We start from the raw sequence: 22,852 nt of genomic DNA, 5'->3' as shown, positions 1-22,852 counted from the left end.
CACGGTATTCCTCAAGTGATCTCTTCAGACCGTGGCAGCATTTTCACCTCGAAGTTTTGGGATTCTTTTCAGAAGGCCATGGGCACCAACATCCTCTTCAGCACAGCTTTCCATCCTCAAACTAGCGGTCAAGTCGAGCGTGTCAACCAGATTCTTGAAGATATGCTCAGGGCTTGTGTGATCTCCTTCGGCATGAAGTGGGAGGATTGTCTTCCTTATGCTGAATTCTCCTACAACAACAGTTTTCAAGCAAGTTCTGGCAAGGCCCTATTTGAAATTGTGTATGGCAGGAAGTGTCGTACCCCTCTCAACTGGTCTGAAACCGGTGAACGTCAGCTTTTGGGTAATGACTTAATCACAGAGGCAGAAGAAATGTGCAAAGTCATTCGTGATAACCTCAAAGCAGCCCAATCCCGCCAGAAGAGCTACTATGATAGTAAGCACCGCGATTTGGCTTTCGAGATCGGAGATCATGTTTACCTCCGCGTCTCTCCTATGAAAGGTACTCATCGCTTCGGTATCAAAGGGAAGCTTGCCCCCAGATACGTGGGACCTTTCAAGATTGTCAGCAAGAGAGGCGACCTCGCCTATCAACTCGAGCTTCCTTCAAACTTTGCAAATTTTCACGACGTGTTCCATGTCTCTCAGCTTCGAAAATGCTTCAAGACTCCTGACCGCACCGTCAACTTCGAGGACATTGAGCTCCAAGAAGATCTCTCTTATCATGAGCACCCAGTTGCTATTCTTGAAGAGACTGAACGCAAGACTCGCAACAAGTCAATCAAATTTCTCAAAGTCAAGTGGTCACACCATTTCGACCGTGAAGCTACCTGGGAACGCAAGGATCACCTCCGTTCTGAGTACCCGGCGTTCTTTCAGTCCTAGATCTCGGGACGAGATCTTTTCGTAGTGGTGGAGTGTTGTAACACCCCGGATGTAACTTTCCCAATTTGTATTCCAACTCTTGTCGTTTCCGGCGTTAAGTTAATTTATTTTCTCGGGTTCAGGTATTTGTCTCCGTGTGTTGTTATCGTTGTCATGCATCTCATATCATGTCATCATGTGCATTGCATTTGCATACGTGTTCGTCTCATGCATTCGAGCATTTTCCCTGTTGTCCGTTTTGCATTCCGGCGCTTCGTTCTCCTCCGGTGGTCATTTCTAGCTTTCTTTCGTGTGTGGGGATTAAACATTTCCGGATTGGACCGAGACTTGCCAAGCGGCCTTGGTTTACTACTGGTAGACCGCCTGTCAAGTTTCGTATCATTTGGACTTCGTTTGATACTCCAACGGTTAACCGAGGGACCGAAAAGGCCTCGTGTGTGTTGCAGCCCAACACCCCTCCAATTTGTCCCAAAACCCACCAAACTCTGCTCCATCAACTAGAGCGTTCGATCACGATCGCGTGGCCGAAAACTACACCTCATTTGGACTCTCCTAGCTCCCTCTATGCCTATTTAAACACCCCCCCCCGATTTTCGGATCTCCTTCTCCCCCCGAAACCCTAAATCCACCTCGCGCCGCGCCGGACGTGTCCGTTCCGGCCGGACACGCCGCAGCCGCCTCCCATAGCCAGTGGCAGCGCGCCATGTGGCCGCCCCACCGCCGCCGCCGCCGCAGCCCGCTCGGGCCCGGGGCAGGCCCTCCCGGCCCAGCCGCCCCGCGAGCCGCCAGCGCCGCCTCCTTGCGCGCCGCGCCGCCGCCTCCCTCGACTCCGGTGGCCGCGCCGCCGTACGCCCCGCCGCCCGGCCGCGCCGCCCCGCCGCCCGACCGCAGCTCCTCGCCGGCCCCGCCGCCTCCGCAGCGTCGCCCCACCGCACCCGCCGCCGCCGACTCCGCCCCGGCCAGATCCGGACGCCGCCCCACCGGATCCGGCCACTACCTCCTCTCTCCGGCCGTCTACAGTGCAGATCCGGCGAGCTCCTCGATTTCCGCGCCGGGTCAAACCCTAATCCGGAGGTTGAATTTTTCCTAAGTCCCGAAATTGCAGATCCATGTGCCCTTCTTCCTAGCCCCGTAACTTTGCATCCGTAGCTCCGATTCATGCATATAGCATATCAAAATGTTCATCTCAGAGAGTACATCATTTCATTCCATTGCATCATTTTCATTTGAGCTCATCTTGATGCCCGAAATTCTGTTAGAAGAGGGCTACTTGAGATAATTGTCAGATCTGCTACTCCATTTAGGTTTTTGTCATTTTTGCCATGATAAATGTGTGCATGATATGCCCATGAGTTCTACATGTGTTTTGTTAAGGGTTTTGTCATCTTTCCAGAGGTGCAACCCATGTATTTTTGTGATGTGTGTGGTGACTTGTGCAAGCTTGCAAAGTGGTTGCACTTGTAATTCTGTTTTCAGGGACTTAGCAATTCCACTAAGTCCTTGATCTGTTTATCTCATGTGCCATATGTTCATGTTGTTTCCTAGTGATCCGTGCCTCTTTTTAGGATGATCAGTAAGGGAGTTTTGTTAATCTTGCAGTTCTCTATCCATCCATGTCTTTATTTGCAATTATGGAGCACCCTAGCTTGAGTCAATCAAGCTCTACTTTTGCTACTTTGTGAATCTGGGCAGATTGTCAACTTGTTTGCAATTTTGCCGGTGATGTTGTAGTTGATCCGTGTATGCTATGCTATTGTTCTTGCCATGTCTAGCTTGAATTTTATGCCTTCTTGATGGATGTATGCTTGTCTTGCCATGACTTGCTCTGTAGTGAGTGCATCGAGCTCGTAAACATGCCTACTTGAGTTATATTTCAGCATGTGTCAGTTTTTCACAAAGTCTGAAACTGATTATGTTTTTGCTATGTTCACATGCTTGCAATTGTATTTTCTGATCCCTTTTGGCTCAAGGTCACTAAGGGACTTTTGTTAAGCTCTTTGAGTAGCTCCATGCCATGATTTACTTTGCCATGTTCAGGTCCTGTAGCATGTAGTTTTGTTGCTCCGAAGAGGGCTACCTGATCTGAAATTCCAGACAAGTGTTAATTTCACTAAGTCTGAGATCTGTTTGCCATATGCATTTTTGCCATGCTTGTTTGAACCTGTTAATGGATGAATTGGCCGTAGCTCAGTGCTAGACTTTTGTTAAGCATCTTGTGTGCATCCCTGCCATGTATTTTGTTGTCATGTTTGGTTGCTGTAGCATGTTCATCTCATTGCATTTAGATGGCTACTTGTTGTAAATCGCAGACCGGTGTCATTTTGAATCGCTTGCCATTTCCAAACCGTAACTCCGATTCCGGCGTTCTTTATATCGTTTTCAAGCGATTTCATCTCATCTTTCCAGTGGCACACTTGGTTTTCCAAGTTGAGGCCAGGTTCATGCATTTCCTGTCATATCTTGCATTTCGCATCCCGCATAGCATACCATCTTTGCATTGCGTTGTTTGAGTTTGCACGTGGTTGATTGTATCCTTGTTGCTTGTTTGTCTTGTTTGGGTAGAGCCGGGAGACGAGTTCGCTAACGAGGAGCCCGTTGAGTTTGCTTTTGAGGATCCAGTCAACTCTGACAACTGTGCAGGCAAGATGATCATACCCTCGAAATCACTACTATCTTTGCTATGCTAGTTTGCTCGCTCTTTTGCTATGCCATTGCTACGATGCCTACCACTTGCTTTCAAGCCTCCCAAATTGCCATGTCAAACCTCTAACCCACCTTTCTCCTAGCAAACCGTTGATTGGCTATGTTACCGCTTTGCTCAGCCCCTCTTATAGCGTTGCTAGTTGCAGGTGAAGATCGAAGGCCGTTCCTGTTGGAACATTTATTTACTTGTTGGGATATCATTATATTGCTATGTTATCTTAATCCATCTATATACTTGGTAATGGGTGGAAGGCTCGGCCTCTCGCCTAGTGTTTTGTTCCACTCTTGCCGCCCTAGTTTCCGTCATATCGGTGTTATGTTCCCAGATTTTAGCGTTCCTTACGCGGTTGGGTTATAATGGGAACCCCTTGATAGTTCGCCTTGATTAAAGCTTTTCCAACAATGCCCAACCTTGGTTTTACCAATTGCCACCTAGCCTTTTCTTTCCCTTGGGTTCTGTAGACTCAAGGGTCATCATTATTTTTAACCCCCCCGGGCCAGTGCTCATCTGAGTGTTGGTCCAAACCGTCAGCCGCCGGTGGCTACCAGGGGCAACTCTGGGCTGGCCTACCAGAAGTTTAGACAATCTGAGTGTGCCCTGAGAAAGAGATATGTGCAGTTCCTATCGGGATTTGTCGGCACATTCGGGCGGTGTTGCTGGTCTTGTTTTAACCTGTCGAAGTGTCTTGAATTACCGAGATACCGAGTCTGATCGGAACGTCTTGGGAGGAGGTCTATTCCTTCGTTGACCATGAGAGCTTGTCATGGGCTAAGTTGGGACTCCCCTGCAGGGATTTGAACTTTCGAAAGCCGTGCCCGCGGTTATGGGCAGATGGGAATTTGTTAATGTCCGGTTGTAGATAACTTGAACCTTAATTAATTTAAAATGAATCAACTGAGTGTGTTACCGTGATGGCCTCTTCTCGGTGGAGTCCGGGAAGTGGACACGGTGTTGGAGTAATGTTTGCGCAGGTTTCTCTCTAGTTTCACGCTCGCGCTTTGCCTCCTCTTCTCGCTCTCTTTTGCGTATAAGCTAGCCACCATACTTGCTAGTCGCTTGCTGCAGCTCCACTCATATATTTACCTTGCCATACCTATAAGCTTAAATAGTCTTGATCGCGAGGGTGCGAGATTGCTGAGTCCCTGTGGCTCACAGATTACTATTACACCAGATGCAGGGCCTGATGATTCCGCTCCAGGAGACGCGTTTGAGCTCAAGTGGGAGTTCGACGAAGACTCTCAACGTTACTATGTTTCTTTTCCCGATGATCAGTAGTGGTGCCCAGTTGGGGGTGATTGGGACTGTGTCGCATGTTGGGTTCTCTTTTATTTTGGCGCCGTAGTCGGGCCATGAGTGTTTGGTTGATGTAATGTTATTTATGTACTTGATTGACGTGGCGAGTGTAAGCCAACTATGTTATCTCCCCTTTTATTATTATATTACATGGGATGTTTGTGAAGATTGCCTAACTTGCGACATATGCCTTCAACGCGATTATGTCTCTAAGTCGTGCCCCGACACGTGGGAGCTATAGTCGCATCGAGGGTGTTACAAGGGGAGCCAAAGAATATTCTCAAGTATTAGCAGTTGAGTTGTCAATTCAACCACACCTGAAAGACTTAATATCTATAGCAAAGCATTTAATAGCAAAGTAGTATAGAAGTAACGGTAATGGTGGCAAAAGTAACAGTAGCAGTTTTGTAGCAATCGTAACAGTGGCAACGGAAAAGTAACTGAGCAAAGATCAATATGTGAAAATCTCTAGGCAATGGATCAATGATGGATAATTATGTCGGATGTCATTCATCATGCAACGGTTATAACATAGGGTGACACAGAACTAGCTCCAATTCATCAATATAATGTAGGCATGTATTTCGAATATAGTCATATGTACTTATGGAAAAGAACTTGCATGACATCTTTTGTCCTACCCTCCCGTGGCAGCGGGGTCCTATTGGAAAGTAAGGGATATTAAGGCCTCCTTTTAATAGAGTACCGGACCAAAGCATTAACACTTATAGTGAATACATGAACTCCTCAAACTACGGTCATCACCGGGAGTGGTCCTGACTATTGTCACTCTGGGGTTGCCGGATCATAACACGTAGTAGGTGACTATAACTTGCAATATCGGATCAAGAACACAAATATGTTCATGAAAACATAATAGGTTCAGATCTGAAATCATGGCACTCGGGCCCTAGTGACAAGCTTTAGGCATAGCAAAGTCATAGCAACATCAATCTTAGAACATAGTGGATACTAGAGATCAAACCCTAACGAAACTAACTCGATTACATGGTAAATCTCATCCAACCCATCACGGTCCAGCAAGCCTATGATGGAATTACTCACGCACGTCGGTGAGAATCATGAAATTGGTGATGGAGGATGGTTGATGATGACGACGGCGACGGATTCCCCTCTCTGGAGCCCCGAAAGGACTCTAGATCTGCCCTCCCGAGGAAGAACAGGGCTTGGCGGCGGCTCTGTGTCATAAAACGCGATGAATCATTCTCTGTGATTTTTCTCCCCGAAAGAGAATATATGGAGTTGGAGTTGAGGTTGGTGGAGGTCCAGGGGGCCCACAAGGTCGAATGGTGCGCCCCAGGGGGGTGGGCGTGCCCCCACCCATGTGGCCAATATCATGCAAATTAGAGTTCAAAACAAGGGAAAAAGAGTTCACTTGATTCTTTCACCAATATTTTTATTAATTCCAAAACTTATCTCCGTGAAGTTTCAGGTCATTCCGAGAACTTTTTATTCTGCACAAAAATAACACCATGTCAATTCTGCTGAAAACAGCGTCAGCCCGGGTTAGTTCCATTCAAATCATGCAAATTAGAGTTCAAATCAAGGGCAAAAGAGTTTGAAAAAGTAGATACGACGGAGACGTATCAGATACTACTAGAATGTTGTACAAGATTTACCTGTTAAATACTTCAGAGTTACTGTTTATCACAATATCACACTTAGAAAAAACACTGAAAATGCTTTACACCAAGTCTTTTGATCCAGTCTTTCTGTCCAGTGGAAGGCAGCTGAGCTGTGTCCATCCATTTTCTCACAGTTCTGGCTCCAGTTCACCCTGTTTGGTGCTCCTGCAATGGCCCACGGGTCTTGTGATACGTCAATTTTGCATCATGTTTTTATGTTGATATTTATTGCATTATGGACTATTATTTCACTTTATGATACAATTCTTATGCCTTTTCTCTCTTATTTTGCAACTTTCACATAAAGAGGGAGATTACTGGCAGCTGGAATTCTAGACTGAAAAAGGCTACACCGGAGGCACTTTTCTGAACATCTTCAAATGGGCTGAAAATTGACGAAGAATTATTTTGGAATATATTTAAAAAATTAGCAAAAGAATTATCAGAAGGGAACCACCACGAGGCGACAAGCCTGGGGGGCACACCCCAACCCCAGGACGCGCGCCCTGAGCTTGTGGCGCCCCTGGCAGGCCTCCGGGGCCCATATTCTCCTATATAATGCCATTTGCCATAGAAAAAAATCAGAAGTAGGGTTTTCGGGATGAAGCGTCGTCGTCTCGAGGCGGAACCTGGGCAGGAGCACTTTCTCTCTCTGGCAGAGAGATTCCACCAAAGAAACTTCCCTCTAGGAGGGGGAAATCGAAGTCATCGTCATCACCAACGATCCTCTCATCACGGAAGGACCAATCTTCATCAACATATTCACTAGCACCATCTCATCTCACACTCTAGTTCATCTGTTGTATTCAATCTTTATCTCAAAACCTCAGATTGGTACATGTGGGTTGCTATTAGTGTTGATTACATCTTGTAGTTGATACTTGTTGGTTTATTTGGTGGAAGATCATATGTTTAGAACCTTAATGCTATTCAATACCCCTCTGATCTTGAGCATGAATATGTTTTGTGAGGAGTTACTTTTGTTCTTGAGGACATGGGAGAAGTCTTGTCATAAGTAATCATGTGAATTTGGTATTCGTTCGATATATTGATGATATGTATGTTGTTGTTTCCCTTAGTGGTGTTATGTGAACATTGACTACATGACACTTCACCATCTTTGGGCCTAAGGGAAAGCATTGTGGAATAGTTATTAGATGATGGGTTGCTAGAGTGACAGAATCTCAAACCCTAGTTTATGTGTTATTCCGTAAGAGGCTGATTTGGATCCATATGTTTCATGCTATGGTTAGATTTATCTTAATTCTTCTTTCTTAGCTGTCGATGCTTGCGAGAGGGGTAATCATAAGTGGGAGGCTTTTTCAAGTAAGTACAACACCCAAGCACCGGTCCACCCACATATCAAATTATCAGAGTAACAAACATGAATCAAACAAACATGATGAAAGTGACTAGATGAAATTCCTGTGTGCCCTCAAGAACGCTTTGCTTACAATAAGAGACCATTTCGGCTTGTCCTTTGCTACAAAAAGGATTGGGCTACCTTGCTGCACCTTTTTTATCGTTACTATTATTTGCCCGTTACAAATTGCCTTGCTATCAAACTATCTGTTACCGACAATTTCAGTGCCTACAGATAATACCTTGCTGAAAACTGCTTGTCATTTCCTTCTGCTCCTCGTTGGGTTCGACACTCTTACTTATCGAAAGGACTACGATTGATCCCCTATACTTGTGGGTCATCATTTTGCTTCAGCAAGTCTCCTTTGTGCTTCTCATTGAAACTCTAATAAATATGCCTAACATAAAACCTATGCTCAGCATCTGGACAGACTTTTTGCATAGCATTGATCAAACCCTTTTTGCTTGTCACTCATAATTGTGAAAGGAGCAGTACTTGTGATGTTCGGATCATCTCTCAAAGTAGTGAGAAACCACTCCAAGAACTTGTGCACTCTACTTCTACCCAACCCATTGCAATGGAAAAAATGCAGTCATTGGGATCAATACCCACAACACTCAGCAATACTCCTTTAAACCTTGTTTTCATGTGACAACCATCAATGAAAATAATAGGCATGCACCCCTTGAGCCACCATCTTTTACATGCATCATAAGACCAATATAGAGTTTTCACACATTTCCTGTCCGGTGGAAAATATTTATCTTTAACAAGCTCAGTTGACAGAACAAATGTAGACCCAGGGTTGGTACTCTTTAATTCATGACCATAAATCCTAAAGCCTACTGAACTGCTATTCTTCATGACCATGGATCTCCTTAAGTGCCGATGTTCTTGCCCTAGCTAGCTTCCATCTGTTAGGGGTAACATTAAATTCCTTGGTGATGTTTCTTGAAAATGTACCAAGTGACATCTTGTGGTCATCTCTGAACTCATCTATGAAATACTTGTAGAGGAATTTTGCTTTCAGTGACTTTAACTTCCATTTCTTCTGGCATCTATGTTCTCCATAGTAAGTCTTGATGACAAATCCTCCTGTCCCGATGTCATTGCCAGCAAAAAGGTACCATGGGCAACCACTTTCACAAATCTCCTCAATCCTTCTCTTGTCATTCTTTGTCTTCTTAATCTACACTCGTTTCTAACTGAATATGTAGTCAGAGCATGTATTACCTCCACCACATCAGCAAATACCATCCCTACTTTAAACGTAGGGGAAATCATGTCCACCTTTGCATTGGAAGCTTTAAACTTGTACCTAAGTTCCTCTGCTTGCTCAATTGATAGGTCTAGATCTTCATCCTCAAGCAAATAGTCAGGCTCCACATCTTCCTCATCTTGCTCAGCTTCTTCATCAACATCAAAGTCAATGGTGTCATCATAAAGGTCATCATCACCATCATTTATGTCATAGTCACTGTCACTATCACTGAAATCTGAATCTGAAACCACTATTCTTGAATAAATGTTTGTCCATCTTCACTTAGCATGTTGTGCTCTGCACCCTCAATCAGCAAACTCTGTGGTTCTGTTCCATTTGTAGGAATCTCTGACATGGGGATCTTCCCCAAAGACTGAAATTATGCTATGGGAAGATGATGCACTTGCTGCTGATGTTATCAAAGACAGGGGCAATGTGCACACCAAATCAGACCTGAAGTTGCTGATAAAATTTGCATGGTCAACCATGAGTACAAGCATTTTATCCTCAGCACTAGCTCTGATCATATGCTGTAAATCCTCATCACCTCTAATTCCAATCAAATCGTCTGAGATTGGTTTATTAGGTTTGCGCCAGTAAATGATGTGCTCAATCACTGGATATCCCAACCAAAGCAAGTGTTGTTCAAGAAATGCATAGGAGAAAGTGCCAGAGCCAACATAATCTAGCACCTCAATAGAAGGGTTCCGTTACTCCAGCTTACTAATTGGGCCACAGAAAATTCCACCATGCTCAAGTTCCAGTTAAAAAAAGAGTATCTACCCTTTCTTCATTTGCTGCGTCACACACTGCATCCAAAAAATGAACGTTGTAATGGCTAAGCACTGCATAAATGAACTTCAAAGGTCCACAAAATTCAATAAAGTTCACTAACTGAAAATTTAGTTAACTGAATATTCGGTTAAATGAAAGTAATTCAATTGACAAAAGAACATTGAATTAAATGCACAATTTCAGTTAACTAGTGGCATTAATGAACACTTCATCTTGAACTCAACCAATTTCAAAAGACTCCATTGTACCAACTTACCGTTGCATCAAATTCAGTAAACTACAATAACTGAAAGTTCAGTTAATTGAAATATTTAGTCAACTAAAGAAAATGGAGTTAAATGCACAATTTCAGTTACCTAGTGGGTTTACTGAACACTTCATATTAAATTCAACTAATTTGTAAAGACTCCATTGTAGGAAATTTTCACTGCATCAAATATTCAGTTAACTACAGTAAACTAAAAATATTCAATTAACTACATTAAACTGGAAATATTCAGTTTACTAAAGATAAATAGAGCAGACTAAGTGCAGCAATTTTCTTCTGCATAAACATGACCATAAATGAAATACAACATTAGCACGACCATTCAATTAACTGAAATTGCACTGCAGATAGCATTAGCAAAACTAAACTAAACGGTTCATAAATTTAGCACAATTTGGACTCTGTCAAAAACATCTTCAAGACCAAAAAAAGAGTTTCATTTAACCACACAAACAGATCCATGACTACAGGACAACTTACAACAGAACTTAACGCCAACTTAAAAGGCCATAAACCCTAGCTCTCATGCCAAACCCAAGCCTAAAATCGTCGGCCAAAACCCTAGCTCTATTGCGCCATACATGCCCCTACGCAAGAAACACCACTAGACGGCCTTGAATCGAGCTCGAATCACACCGATTAGAGCTGTTGTGAATGGCGGAAACGGCGGGCGACGAGCGACAGAGCAAAGCAGAGGAGAGGGAGGAAAACGACTCACAGTAATCATGAGGGAAGACGCCGAATGGGCGGACGAGATGAGCGGATGCAGGCGCCTCCACACCGACGATGACACCCCCCGACGCTGGCGTCACCATCACCAATCGCCAGCCCGTGAACTCCTATCTCCCGACAGGACAGCACCTGTGTTCTCGAACAGACGCGAAGGGGACTTGAGACAGATTTAATTCAGGTGCCCCTGTAGCGCGGGTTAATTAGACAAACAACAGGATGTGTTTTTTTTTTGCAAAAGTGCAGGCAACGACCGGTCCAACCACCTGGCTGTCACTTGTCGCACTGTGATAGGCCGGGGACTAAGTCATCACATCCAATGCAAGTTGGGGTATGGTGGAGTTGCATTTTATAAGTTTAAAACTAAATCATCACATTTCATGCAAATTGGGTTCCTGGGATGCTTTTAACTCATTATGGAACTATAAACCACTTCCGTACCGTACTGATCCTGACTGAACTGTCTGGTTCTTTTGAATTGAACCTACATGAACATATCTTCCTACGTTCTTCGTGGCTTGCAGATTTCACCTTGTTTTCTTTTGAATTAGCACAACATTTATATACACGCTTCCTGGTACACAAATCGAATCTATTTGTGTAAACGGCTCCGACGCGCCACTATGCCATTCCATATTTCTTTCCCTTGCTGGCTATCCCTAACAATGGTAGTGAGTTTGGTCAACCCAAAGGTCTGAAGACATGGCTATATAGCAAACCATATCAAGTGCGAAATAGGACATGAACATTTACAAAAAGCTCAGCTGACTGTGGAATAAGTTTGCGCAAGTAACATTGCCATACAAAATAAACCTCGACGTGGCCCATCCTTCTAAAAGCACGAAATGTAAAATGTGCTTACAAGGATAGTGCTGCTAACTTCTACGCTCTAACTGCAGCCCGTACGCACCGTCGAAGCTGACAACAGCTTGTCTTTCTTCAGAAAATGGGAGGGGAAGGGGGACTTGCAGGCCGCGATGTGGGTTTTGAGCTTCGGAATATTCGGGTGGGCGCTCCTGCATCTGTGGCACCTTAGCTCCATTGCGAGAAGCTTCTCGTCAGGGCTGATAGTCACGGATCCATGCTGGTCAACCTCGTCCATGACATCGACAGAATCAAGGAAAAATGCACTGGTGAAGGAGTTCCAGTGCTTCTTGTTTTTCAAGCTGGGTGAGTTGAAATCCTGGCTTATGACATGGAGGTGCAACTGCCGCATGGACGGAACCTGCAGAAACCAAGACAGATAAGATCGCTCTTGCTCATGCCATCCATCACAAAGTTTAGAGACCAGTTGAGAATAAACAGTTAAACACTGGGTTATAGCAGTACCGAATGATATCCAAGCCTGAACGTCAGAGATGCGTCTTCCTCTAGGAACTTATGTGCCCACTTCAGCCCAGCTGAATGCAAACTCCTAAGCAGTGGTAAGTGCACTTTCTTGACATCTGCTAGAGAATCAAGACCATCTGTCCTAGATATCACCAACACATGCCTTTTGGCCTGCATATATAAACAGCTTAGCTGAGATGTCAAGAAGAGCACTAGGAATGAAGGGGGGAGGCAATATATTTAAGTTCAGAATACCTTGGGATAGAGGTCCTTCAGAACAACAAATTCATCAGATATCTCAAGGATAGAATCCGCGTTCTTATATTTTTCTGGGTGCATGGCAACCTCATAAAGGGACTGTGCCCAGGATCCCCAAGTCTTGTTGGTGACGGCACCATTCTTCTTGTTGTCTTCCTCTCTTGCTTGGTTCGGAGCATCAGATGAACCCATGGAGTTATCATGATAACTTAGTGTGTTGGTCCCTTTGCGCTCATGGTGTTGACTTGAAGTCAAAATAGATGGAAGCAACTTACACTTTTTGGTCCTTTCAGAATCATCGCTGCCCTCTCGCTTCGTTTTTGAATCATTAGGTGAAATCACTCCAGATGCTGACTTCCTTGATGAAGTTTCATCATTCTGCTTCCCTGGGTAGCTCCGGGCAATGGATGCAAAGTTCTCAAAAAGTGAATTATATGCCTCACGAAGAACCTTACACCCTTTGGTATAGTCACTCTTCAGACAATCTGGACGCATTGGGTTCATATTTGGTCCGAGCACATGTATGACATGGGTCACCCCTTCCTGTTGATGCAGAGGGGAAGTTGATGGAAGTGGAACAGCAATAGAGTTACCAGGTCTCAACGTGTCAGCACATTCCTTGGTTGCATGCTGTAAAGCTTCTCCAGCAGCATTAAATATAGCTGCATTAACCCCTCCACCTCCAGGTTTTAACCTCCTGCATGAAACAATTACAGATATTATCTCGAGGGCCATGATAGAGGGTCCTAACTATTTTTGCTTGCGATAGACAAAAACAAAAGGTCCAGTTTGACTCCCAACAAGGATCAGACTGAAGTGCATTCTAGGTCCAACATATACTTATAAATCAGAGTGAAGTGCATTCTAGGTCCCTGAACTACTTCACAGGTGTCACGTAGGTCCTCAAACTATGAAAATCATCGTCTAGGTCCTTAAAGTGTAATAAGTGTGTCATCCAGGTCCAAAATCAGTTCAACACTAAAGTAGTCCGAGGACCTATATTTTGCCTAGCATGACACACTTACTATACTTTGAGGACCTGGATGGCGATTTTCATACTTTGAGGACCTATGTGACACCCTTGAAACAGTTCAAGGACCTAACCGTGCACTTCACTCTATAAAAAATAACCTGAAGGTATATCTGCATTTGATAGAACCTGCACATCATAGGAATTTAAGTGACAAAAATAATTACCAGTTGGCAGCATTAGCAATGACGTTGCATTGAAGACCTCCTTTGGAGTGCAACTGAGTGATGTCTCCCACAAATGTGAAAAATCTGCTGGAGTCAAAGCTCTTCTTAGCAGCCTTGTCCTTGACTAATGACAATATTCTTGATTTTTGGCTCAAGTCAACAAGAACTAGTCTTACATTATCATGCTTCTGCACGAAATCAGTAGCTGCATCTACTATAACCTCAGATGCTTTCTCAAGATCAAACTGGAAGTCAGCAGTAGAAATCGATGGAAATGCCAGAGTGCACAAACTGGTGTCAGAAGAAACCTTTTCCTTACTTTGTTCTTCTTTTTCCTTCAGGTTATCCAACTTCTTTTCTACTTGCATTGAACAGGCGCCACCAGCTTCAAGGTTCTCCTGTTTCAACGTTGTATTTTGTTGCCCTGTCTTTCTTTCACTTGATGTAACCATAGTTCCACTGGACTTGTTGATGCTAGAAGTATCTGCCTTCTTGAGAAATTTCATTATACCAGTTTGTACAGGCCCTTTGCTCTTCTGACCAAATACTCCTGAAGCAAGACTATGTGAAGGCCCTAAAGCACTATACATGTCAACTGCCTTCTTAATGTCATCGTCATCCGTACAGAACGTGATCCGACTGAAACCTTCAGTCAGCAAGGGTGCCTGTTTGTTCTTTAGCATGCGGTTCACAACCATGGCAGCCATTCCGCCCTGCACATTTCCTTCGTGGCTAGTCCGGCTAACCGAGCGTGAGATGCAAACCTTCGCAGGAAGATCCAAGAAAACAGCATGCACATCCGCTTGTACGGTGCAGCCAAGCTTCACAAAATCAGAGCGCTGCTCTCGTTCCAAGTTGCATCGGTCAATGAGAACGCTCTTTCCCTCCTTCAAAGCGTCCGCTGCGGCCTTCAAACACTGTATTTTGGTTCCAGCTTTGCCCTTTCCAATTGTATCCTAGAACACAATAAAGACCCACACAGAATCCTGTCACAATTGCTTGAGTTTGGTTGACGACATGGTTATTAACATTCAAGCCAAGTAAAAATTGCACTGCCCGAATCACCCCAACTTATTCATGGAATAAGATTTCGGTGTTTTAACTTTGAGACGTTATCCGGTGCCATTTTTGCAAGGCAAGTAAAATTATTAATACCATGAGACTGAAACTACAGTTTTCACACATCTGATCCAGTAACAAATTATTCAAAATATAAGCATTTTTAAAGCCGAATCAGATGAGCCCGCATTAGGCGTTACAGAATGCTTGTCTCGAGACATCAAATTCAGGGCGGAGACGGAAAGCAATGGCAGCAGCACAGCAAATTAGCACGTAGAGAGAATGGAGCGCGTGGGGCGCACCTGGCAGACGCGGGCCCATGGGCGGCCGGCGGCGGCCGCACCGGCCATGACGGCCTCGGCGAACGTGGACTTGCCGCTGCCCGGAGGGCCGATGAGAATCACCACCACCTGCTTCCCAGCGTCCTCCTTAATCTCCGCGGCCGCGCCTGCAATGGTTAGAGACAGCGGCGCGCTAGGGTTTTAGCGTCGATGGGTGGCACTGGTTCGACCGATTAGACGAGGAAAATAGGTCAATAATCACCTGGGGCTGCTCCGGAAGTCGATGGAGCGGCAGGGGAACCGCCTTCGCCGGGATCCATTCGCGCAGACACTCCAGAGGAGAGGAACCTGGGCCTCTCGCCGGCGGCTAATCGGCTATGGCGGAAGTGGGGTGAGGGCGTGAGGGCAGAGGGGATGGAAGGGGGGCGACGTGCAAACGGTGTGGGGTCTGGCTGTCAGTGCCTCCATAAGAGCTAATCAGAGCCGTTAATCGTTATGTGAAAAAAAATAGAAAAACAAAAACAGTGAGATGTGGCTGCTGGGATTCGAGCCCAGGTCTCCACGGCCACAACGTGGAATTCTCACCACTAAACTACAGCCACTTTGGTGTTCAACATGACACAGACAAGTTACTTAACACTATGGAACTTTTCTATAATACTCCAGTAAAATCGTTGGTTTTAATTCGTACAATCACGGTGTATTTTCCTGTGCTCAAAATCTGCCTCATCATCATACCATAGACGGCATTATTGTTACAGAACCACGTAGAGAAAGCTAGTACTCGTTGAAATGTATGGCGCCGAGCTTCCAGACGAGGTACGTGGTCCCGAACATGACGGTGGTGATGATCCCGAAGGACGCTGCGACGATGAGCACGTCCGTGCCCACGGGCAGCGCCGCCAGCCAGTCGAACGTCCACCCGTCCTTGGGCATGCCGCGCTTGGTGTCGTCCAGCAGGTTGCTCGGCGCCTCCGGCAGCCCCGACCGCTTCCGCCCGCCCTTCTTGCCGCCGTCCGTCTCCCGCAGCGCGTCCAGCACCCGGCTCCCGAACTCCGGCTTGGACGACGACGACGACGAGCCCTTCTTGTCCGCCGGCGACGCCCCGGCCCCCGACTCCGCATACTTGCCCAGCACGCGCGCCGCGCGCAGCCGCTCCCGCGCCGTCAGCGGCACCCGCTTCGGCGGCTCGCCCGGCTGCGGCTGCTGGCCGTTGCCGGACGCCACCGGGTTCACGCCGGCGCTGATGGTCGCATTTTCCTCCTGTGCCTCCGCCGGCGCCGCCCGATCGTTGTCCGTGGTCGCGCAGGGTCTTGCGTGCTTGAGCTCATTCTGAGGCCTCTGCGGAGCTGCAGCGGTTCCTATCTTGTGGAAAGCATGCCTGGAGCAGAAGGCGAGCTGGGTGTAGGACGGGGAAGATCTGGAGATGCCTCCTAGCTGTTGTGCATACACATCCGGTTGCGCCAAGAACCGAAGATTCAGTTAGCAAATTATCTCATTTCGCCAACAAATTTTGCTGTGATTCTAGATAACTAGATAGTCCAACAACTAGCTGGGAACTTGTCAAGATAATTCATGCCTAAATTGGATGATAGCGTTAGCATTCAAGATATGAACTGAACTGAGCAGCAGAATTTCAATCTCCTCGTGCACTAAACTCGTTACAACAAAAGGCATGGCCGGCATATCTTCCGTTATAATTCAAACGACGACACGATTCCTAGCAACTCGAGGAGGGGAAGGAAGAAGATGAAGAGGGGTGAGGGAGCTTACTTTGGCAGTGGCAACCTTGGAGGGAGAGGAACTGAGGCTGGTGGCAGCCATCTTCTTCTCACCCGCTCGGCCACTGCATTTTGTGCTCTAGGCCAGAAGAGATAGAATTTGTGAGGCCATCCCGTAGGGGGACGACTGCTTACATCAGACAGCTTGTTGGGCCGGGCCGATTTGTTGGTGCTAACGGTACGCTGTTTTCTAGTACTAGTATTGTAGTGAACACGCGGTCCGTACTTATGGCCACAGGATGTTCTACTAAACAAAGCCAGAGAATTTCAAAAAAAAAACAGAGAAATTTCCCTCAACAAGAAAAGCCAGAGAAATATGTACATGTATGCAAGGTAACATGTCAGTATGTATTCCCGTATCCCAGTCCACAAATCTGAGTCGACAGTTTTACATTTTACTCTCTTGATTGATTCAACTATGTACAGGCCCTCCCAGATCACACACACTACATCCCCTAAAGACTAAATTACTTGCAACCATTTCGAGAAAACAATGCTTGCGAGTTGCAACCCTAGCCTTCTTCTACCTAAGAACTGGCTTCTGTCCGGTTGCTGACAACTGCACGTCTCCATTCAGGACGGAAACCACAAACCTTTCAGCTTCTTCCATTGACACCTCACCCTTATACACAGCGAACCTCCCCCGTCGAGGCTTGTACGCGAGCAGGAGCTTATCGGACGACTTGTATCCGGACTTGTCGAACGAGGACAGGAACGCAGATTGTTTGTTGCCGTCCAACAAGGCGTAGGTGATTGCGTTTCCAGAGCTGTAGCTCTGCCCCCTGATCAGAGTCTTCTGAGATATCTGGATGCAGAAAACACGAGGCGACAAGACATGCGTTAGAAGCTACATAATGTGGCTAGGCAGGAAGAACAAACAGTTTGATACTTCCACATGTCGACAAATTGGCTTTAAGGGGGAAACAAACCTCAGACAGGATGCTCTCCAGCTTTTCCTTGGCTTTGTTGGACTTGAAAACACCAATGATGCATACTGGAGCCCTCTCTCCACAGGTTTCCTCGAAATTGGAGGCGCTGAGGAGAGGGATTTTGTTTTCCTTCGGTTCACTTGCCTTGGCATGTTTCTTAGCTTGTTCCGATGCTAGCTTCTTGTTCTTCTTCTCAAAACTTTCTAGCAGGGTCTTCAATTCTTTGATGCCAGATCGGAGATCTTTCACTGAAATACCATCCTTCAGAAGTTGCACCTCACCGTTAACTGTTCGACCAACGAGCGCTGGAACGTTCTTCACGCCAAGGCGTTTGAGCAGTGGAAGGGAAACATCCTTAACCTTAACAAGGAAAACAAAAAGGTTATAGTATATTAATGCTCCTGGTCCTTAATATTTAAGTAATTGTTAGCTGACATGGCTAATCTAGAAAATGTTACTGTAAGATCAAAGATACAACACAGCTATCACTAGCCTCTTTAGGTGCAAGAAATATCTGCGATGCCTCAATGTAGAAGTAAATTAATCCCTATAACCATTGCTTAAAAAAAACAGACTATCTATAACGCACGATGCCAGTACAGTATGTACCAAGCCTACACACGAAAAGCGGATGACCAGCGCCAGTGCTGACCTAATTTTCTCAAACAAAGCAGTGATGACAAGGTACAATTCTTACCTCTGCATCATAGAATGTCAAACGACTGTGGAACATCCCACTGACTGCTCGCCACATCGTTGGTGTGTCCTTCTTTGTTGACAGCAAAAGCACTTCAGGAAGGTTTGGGAAGGCATTGGAAGGGAAATTGAATTGGTTAATGTCGACCCGTCTGGAGAATCTCGGCAGGTGTTCTTGACAGAATGTCTTCAGGCTCTTAGCATCACTATCTCCAGAGTACTCATGCAAAGACCCTTTCTCTGCAGTGCTGTACGAATAAATGAAGAGACGAGCCGATTTACCTACTGAAACCCCGTTTTTCTTGCAAAGGGCCTTTTCAATATCACAATTTACCTTGCCAGCCTGCATCAACAGAATCACTGTATAAACTTTTCTTGCTCTATGTTAACTGTGAAGGACCAGCATTACATAAATTTAATCAGCTTACCCTCACTGCACCATCCAATGAACGAGCCACATCCTCCAGAACACTTTCAAGCACAAATTGACCTTTTGCTTGTTGTGTATAGAATAGCAGAAGCCAAGTTATTCCTTGGTCAGCTATTTCTTTGTTGAATGTTTGCATCGTAACCTCCTGAATAGTGACAGGGTTTTTATGCTGACTGGAAGTTCTGGCACTGGGTTTACCAGAACCAGCAAACCCACCATGCTGGTTACCACCCATTGATCCACCAGAAAACATGTTTGAGAAAACATCACCAAGATCAAAGCCAAACGGATTTCCCCCGCCAGCCCCAGGGTTGCCACCAAACGAGAAGGAGAATGTTTTTGAATTTCCCTGACCACCCATTGTCTGCCATCCATCACCCGATGAGAAATAGGTAGTCCTGGGGCCACCACCAGTGAAGTCATGGCTCCCAAAATTTCCAGCACCCATACCTGGGTTACCCTTCTCATCACCGTAGAGATCATAGGTTTTCCTCTTCTCTTCATCTGACAAAATCTCATGTGCTGCAAACGTGACACCAATGCACATTAGAAAAATCAGAGTTACAGTAAAGGACGCGCTCATAGTTCGATTATCGCATCTTCTTAACCACGGAATGAAAAACAATTCACTAACAGGAGTTACAGAATCCTTGGTGGACTGATAAATCAATTGCAAAGAGAAACAAAGGTAAAATAAATACAGACAAGAACATGAGTAGGTACAAAATTTCGTACACCCTGAAAAGCTCAAGAGGCAACATGCATCGCTGTCTACACCATCTCCTGGAGATCTGGCTTGTAGACTCCCAGGATGATGGAGTTGGAGTCTGTTGGCTTTGTGGGTTATCGGTAGTTTTGCCGATATAGCCCCTTATGATCTTTTGGGGTTGATAGGTGTATCTCATCTTGCTCCTTTAGGTCATGCGTCATCGTTTTCTATTGCTGTTTAGCTCTACTAGTAGCTGTAACTAAGAGAATGTGGTTTCTCTTAATAGAAATAGGAGAGGGAGCTCTCTTTATCAAAAAAAAAAACATGCATCACTCAAAGTGTGCCTGGAGATAACTGAAATAAGGCTGCCACAGGTAAGACCTAACACATTTCAAACCCAAGAAAAATCAACGCAGGGTCTTTAACCAACATGAAAATATGGAAAAGGAAGAATCGAAATTGTATATTTGGTGGAAGCTTGATTGGTGTCAATGAACTATCTCTTCAAATAAACAGTCAGTATGTCCAAAATGCCAAATGAACCGAGGCATTAATATTTAATACCAGTACTTTTTGTTACAGACATAGTTGGGCGTCTTACCATTATTTATCTCTTCAAATTTCTGCTGTGCACCCTTCTCTTTATTCTTGTCAGGATGATATTTTAGTGAAAGCCTGTGGACAACAGAAAATAGAAATAAAAATTGGATGCTAAGCTATGACGGTTAAAACAAAATCACAATATGTTTTCCTAAAATCGAAAAACTGAAAACATACTTGTGAAAAGCTTTCTTAATATCCCTTTGACTGGCATTCTTGTCAACCCCAAGAACCTGCAACCAGAAAAACAAGGGATGATGTTAAGATATACCAATAGTGTGTTAACAACGCCTTCTTAACACCTTGATGTTCAGAGGGGATGTCAGAGTTCACAAGCATCTGGACGCCTATTAAGTGCAAAACTTCTCAAATGGAAGCACACTTTTATCACTTTCAGTCCCTCTACCTTTGGTAACGGCAACTGATTAACAAAATTAAGGTTCGCCATGGCACACTATCGGGTTTTAGCCTCTGAATTGCTCTAGAAAAGCACTCATACACATCGCTACAGCTCATGGTGCGTTTAGTTCACATTGAATTTATCAACAGCCCGGAATCACATTAGCCATACAGCCCCAAATCACGCGAAAAATTTACGCAATCACTCACCTTGTAGGGATCCAAGGTTTTGGCCGCGACATGCAGGGCGATCGAACTGAGGACGAGAGAGGCGACGAGGAGAGATCGGATTGGGATCCCCATCGCGCACTGCTTCGATTCGGGTTTCGCTTCTCGGCGCTGAGCTTTCTGGGCTAGGATTATCGGTCAGGCTCGCTTCTTTAGGGATTCCTCGGGTTGAATTTTGGTTCGATTTGGAGGGAAGCGGGGGAGGAAAGAGAGTTGTAGCCATCGGGGAGTGCCGCCGATTATGGAGAAGTGGGGGTCGAGAACTCGAGATGTTTCGCGACCGAGTGCACGTGGCGCGCGGAGGCGTCCTCCAGCGAATTCGACCAATGGGGTGACAGCTTTCGATCCCGTCTGCGTGGCGACCCCAATGTTAGACTCGAACCAAGTGCCACGTAGGATAGGGAACATCTTACACTTTTTTAAGATATACTCCCTTCATAAATTAATATAAGAGCGTTCACTACTTTAATTATCTAAACACTCTCATGCATTGGCATGAGGGGGGATCCGCAACGCCTAACACTCTGTCGACAATGTCTATTGCATCGACCGCCTCTGCCTCAACGAGATCGACTTCTCCGCCGTGCGGCTCGTCATCCGCCTAGAGCATGAGGACGACGTCCCCTATGCCTTCCTCGTCCGCAACTTCGACGACGACCTCCCCACGAAGGTGACCATCCGCCGCATCCGCTTTGGGTCCATCGAGGAGGATGGTTCCTCCGTCTCCTCCTTCCACTTTGAGGGGAACGGGGGCGCCTCCCCTCCCCGTTCGCCGCCGGGGCCTCGCTCCACCGGCATGGACGACACCGACATACTCAGCCTGCGTGGCTTCGACTCCCTCTCCATCGGGCCACACCAAGACGCACCTCCTCCCCTTGACGACCTCCCCGGTGCACGACAGAGCGCGGCCATGGCCGCCTTTCGCCGTGACCTTGCTCTACGCATGTCCAGGCTGCTCTTCGAGCCTTTCCCCCCTCGCTGGTGCGCCATCTTTTCGCCGGCGACTCCCCTACTTCAGGAGGAGGGGGACTCCTCCACCACCAACCCTTCCTCGGACGACGACGTTCCCATGCTTCTCCCCTTCCCGGTGATGCTACGTACCCTCCGAGCTTGCCGATGATGACCACGAGCACGCCTCCCTCAAGCGTCGTGGCAGGTGCAAGAGGGTGGTGTACACGGACCACACTGGCCGCCGGAGCTCCCGCCTCGCCGGAAAGGAACCGGCGAACTACGTCAAGATGATCGACGGGGCCAAGGCTGTCAAGGCGGCGCGCTTCGACACCTCCAAGGGTTCGCCCCGCCTCCGTGCTGCGGTGCGGGCCGCTGGCATTGGGATCGATGATGGTGCGCCGGCTCCCCTCTCTCTGTGCCAGCTCATGGCTCTGGGTGAGCCGTGCGGCGTCGACTTGGATGCGCTGGTCGCTGGGGCACGCGCTGAGGTGGCATACGACTCCGAATGAGTTGCATGCATCCTGTGGGGCCCCGTGTGTGCTGGCTCATGTCGGTCTCGTTGCTAGTTGGGGCTGCTGTTTGTTCCCCCTCCCTCTTCCTTATGTTAGTTTGCCAGGGTTGTATCGATGCTCCTGTCCGTGGGCCTTGCATGGCTGTTGGAGCGTCTTATCCTTTTTTCTCTTTTTCCTTTCCTCCCGTGGGGTGTGTAATGGCCTTAGGCCCGCTAGTGCCTCTAAACAACCCTGTTGCTTATTACTTCCTGCTTTTCCCCTTCCTTTGGTGCTTTCCAGCCCCATCATGAGCGCTCTTTTCTCTGTGTGTACTTGGAACGTCCGTGGGTTGGGTGAGTCACGCAAATGTATCAACGTCCGCGCTAACATCGAGGCCATGCAGCCTACCTTCCTCGCGATCCAAGAAACGAAACTAGAGCACCCGCCTCCCTACAAAACTGACTCATTCTTGCCCCCTCTCTTCGTACGTTCCTCGCCATCGATTCCACAGGTACTTCCAGAGGAATTTGTTCTGCCTGGAATGCCAACTTTTTCTCTTATCCACCATCT

The 22,852-nt window shown here is 46.4% G+C and overlaps 3 protein-coding genes and 1 non-coding gene across 4 annotated transcripts; all 4 read right to left on the bottom strand.

Moving 5' to 3' along the window:
- Positions 1-11,634: 11,634 nt before the first annotated feature.
- LOC125552070 (transcription factor bHLH140-like) lies at positions 11,635-15,557 on the bottom strand. Its single transcript, XM_048715535.1, has 6 exons — positions 15,331-15,557; positions 15,090-15,235; positions 13,729-14,684; positions 12,529-13,228; positions 12,274-12,444; positions 11,635-12,169 (listed from the first exon to the last, which is right to left on the bottom strand). Exons 1-6 carry the CDS (start codon positions 15,386-15,388, stop codon positions 11,834-11,836), a joined length of 2,367 nt encoding a protein of 788 aa, XP_048571492.1. The 5' UTR covers positions 15,389-15,557; the 3' UTR covers positions 11,635-11,833.
- Positions 15,558-15,598: 41 nt separating this feature from the next.
- On the bottom strand, positions 15,599-15,670 carry TRNAH-GUG. The gene has a single exon. It is a non-coding gene; the product is annotated as a tRNA-His (tRNA).
- A 27-nt stretch (positions 15,671-15,697) lies between these two features.
- On the bottom strand, positions 15,698-17,036 carry LOC125552072. The gene is made up of 2 exons (XM_048715537.1): positions 16,842-17,036; positions 15,698-16,505 (listed from the first exon to the last, which is right to left on the bottom strand). Exons 1-2 carry the CDS (start codon positions 16,890-16,892, stop codon positions 15,846-15,848), a joined length of 711 nt encoding a protein of 236 aa, XP_048571494.1. The 5' UTR covers positions 16,893-17,036; the 3' UTR covers positions 15,698-15,845.
- Positions 17,037-17,176: 140 nt separating this feature from the next.
- LOC125552071 (dnaJ protein ERDJ3A-like) lies at positions 17,177-21,091 on the bottom strand. The gene is made up of 7 exons (XM_048715536.1): positions 20,823-21,091; positions 20,391-20,446; positions 20,215-20,288; positions 18,903-19,426; positions 18,476-18,817; positions 17,779-18,138; positions 17,177-17,654 (listed from the first exon to the last, which is right to left on the bottom strand). Exons 1-7 carry the CDS (start codon positions 20,913-20,915, stop codon positions 17,373-17,375), a joined length of 1,731 nt encoding a protein of 576 aa, XP_048571493.1. The 5' UTR covers positions 20,916-21,091; the 3' UTR covers positions 17,177-17,372.
- Positions 21,092-22,852: the final 1,761 nt, after the last annotated feature.

This window comes from Triticum urartu, chromosome 4 (genome assembly GCF_003073215.2).
Source record: "Triticum urartu cultivar G1812 chromosome 4, Tu2.1, whole genome shotgun sequence".
In the NCBI taxonomy this organism is placed as follows: Eukaryota; Viridiplantae; Streptophyta; class Magnoliopsida; order Poales; family Poaceae; genus Triticum; species Triticum urartu.
This window is presented reverse-complemented; position numbering and strand designations above follow the sequence as displayed.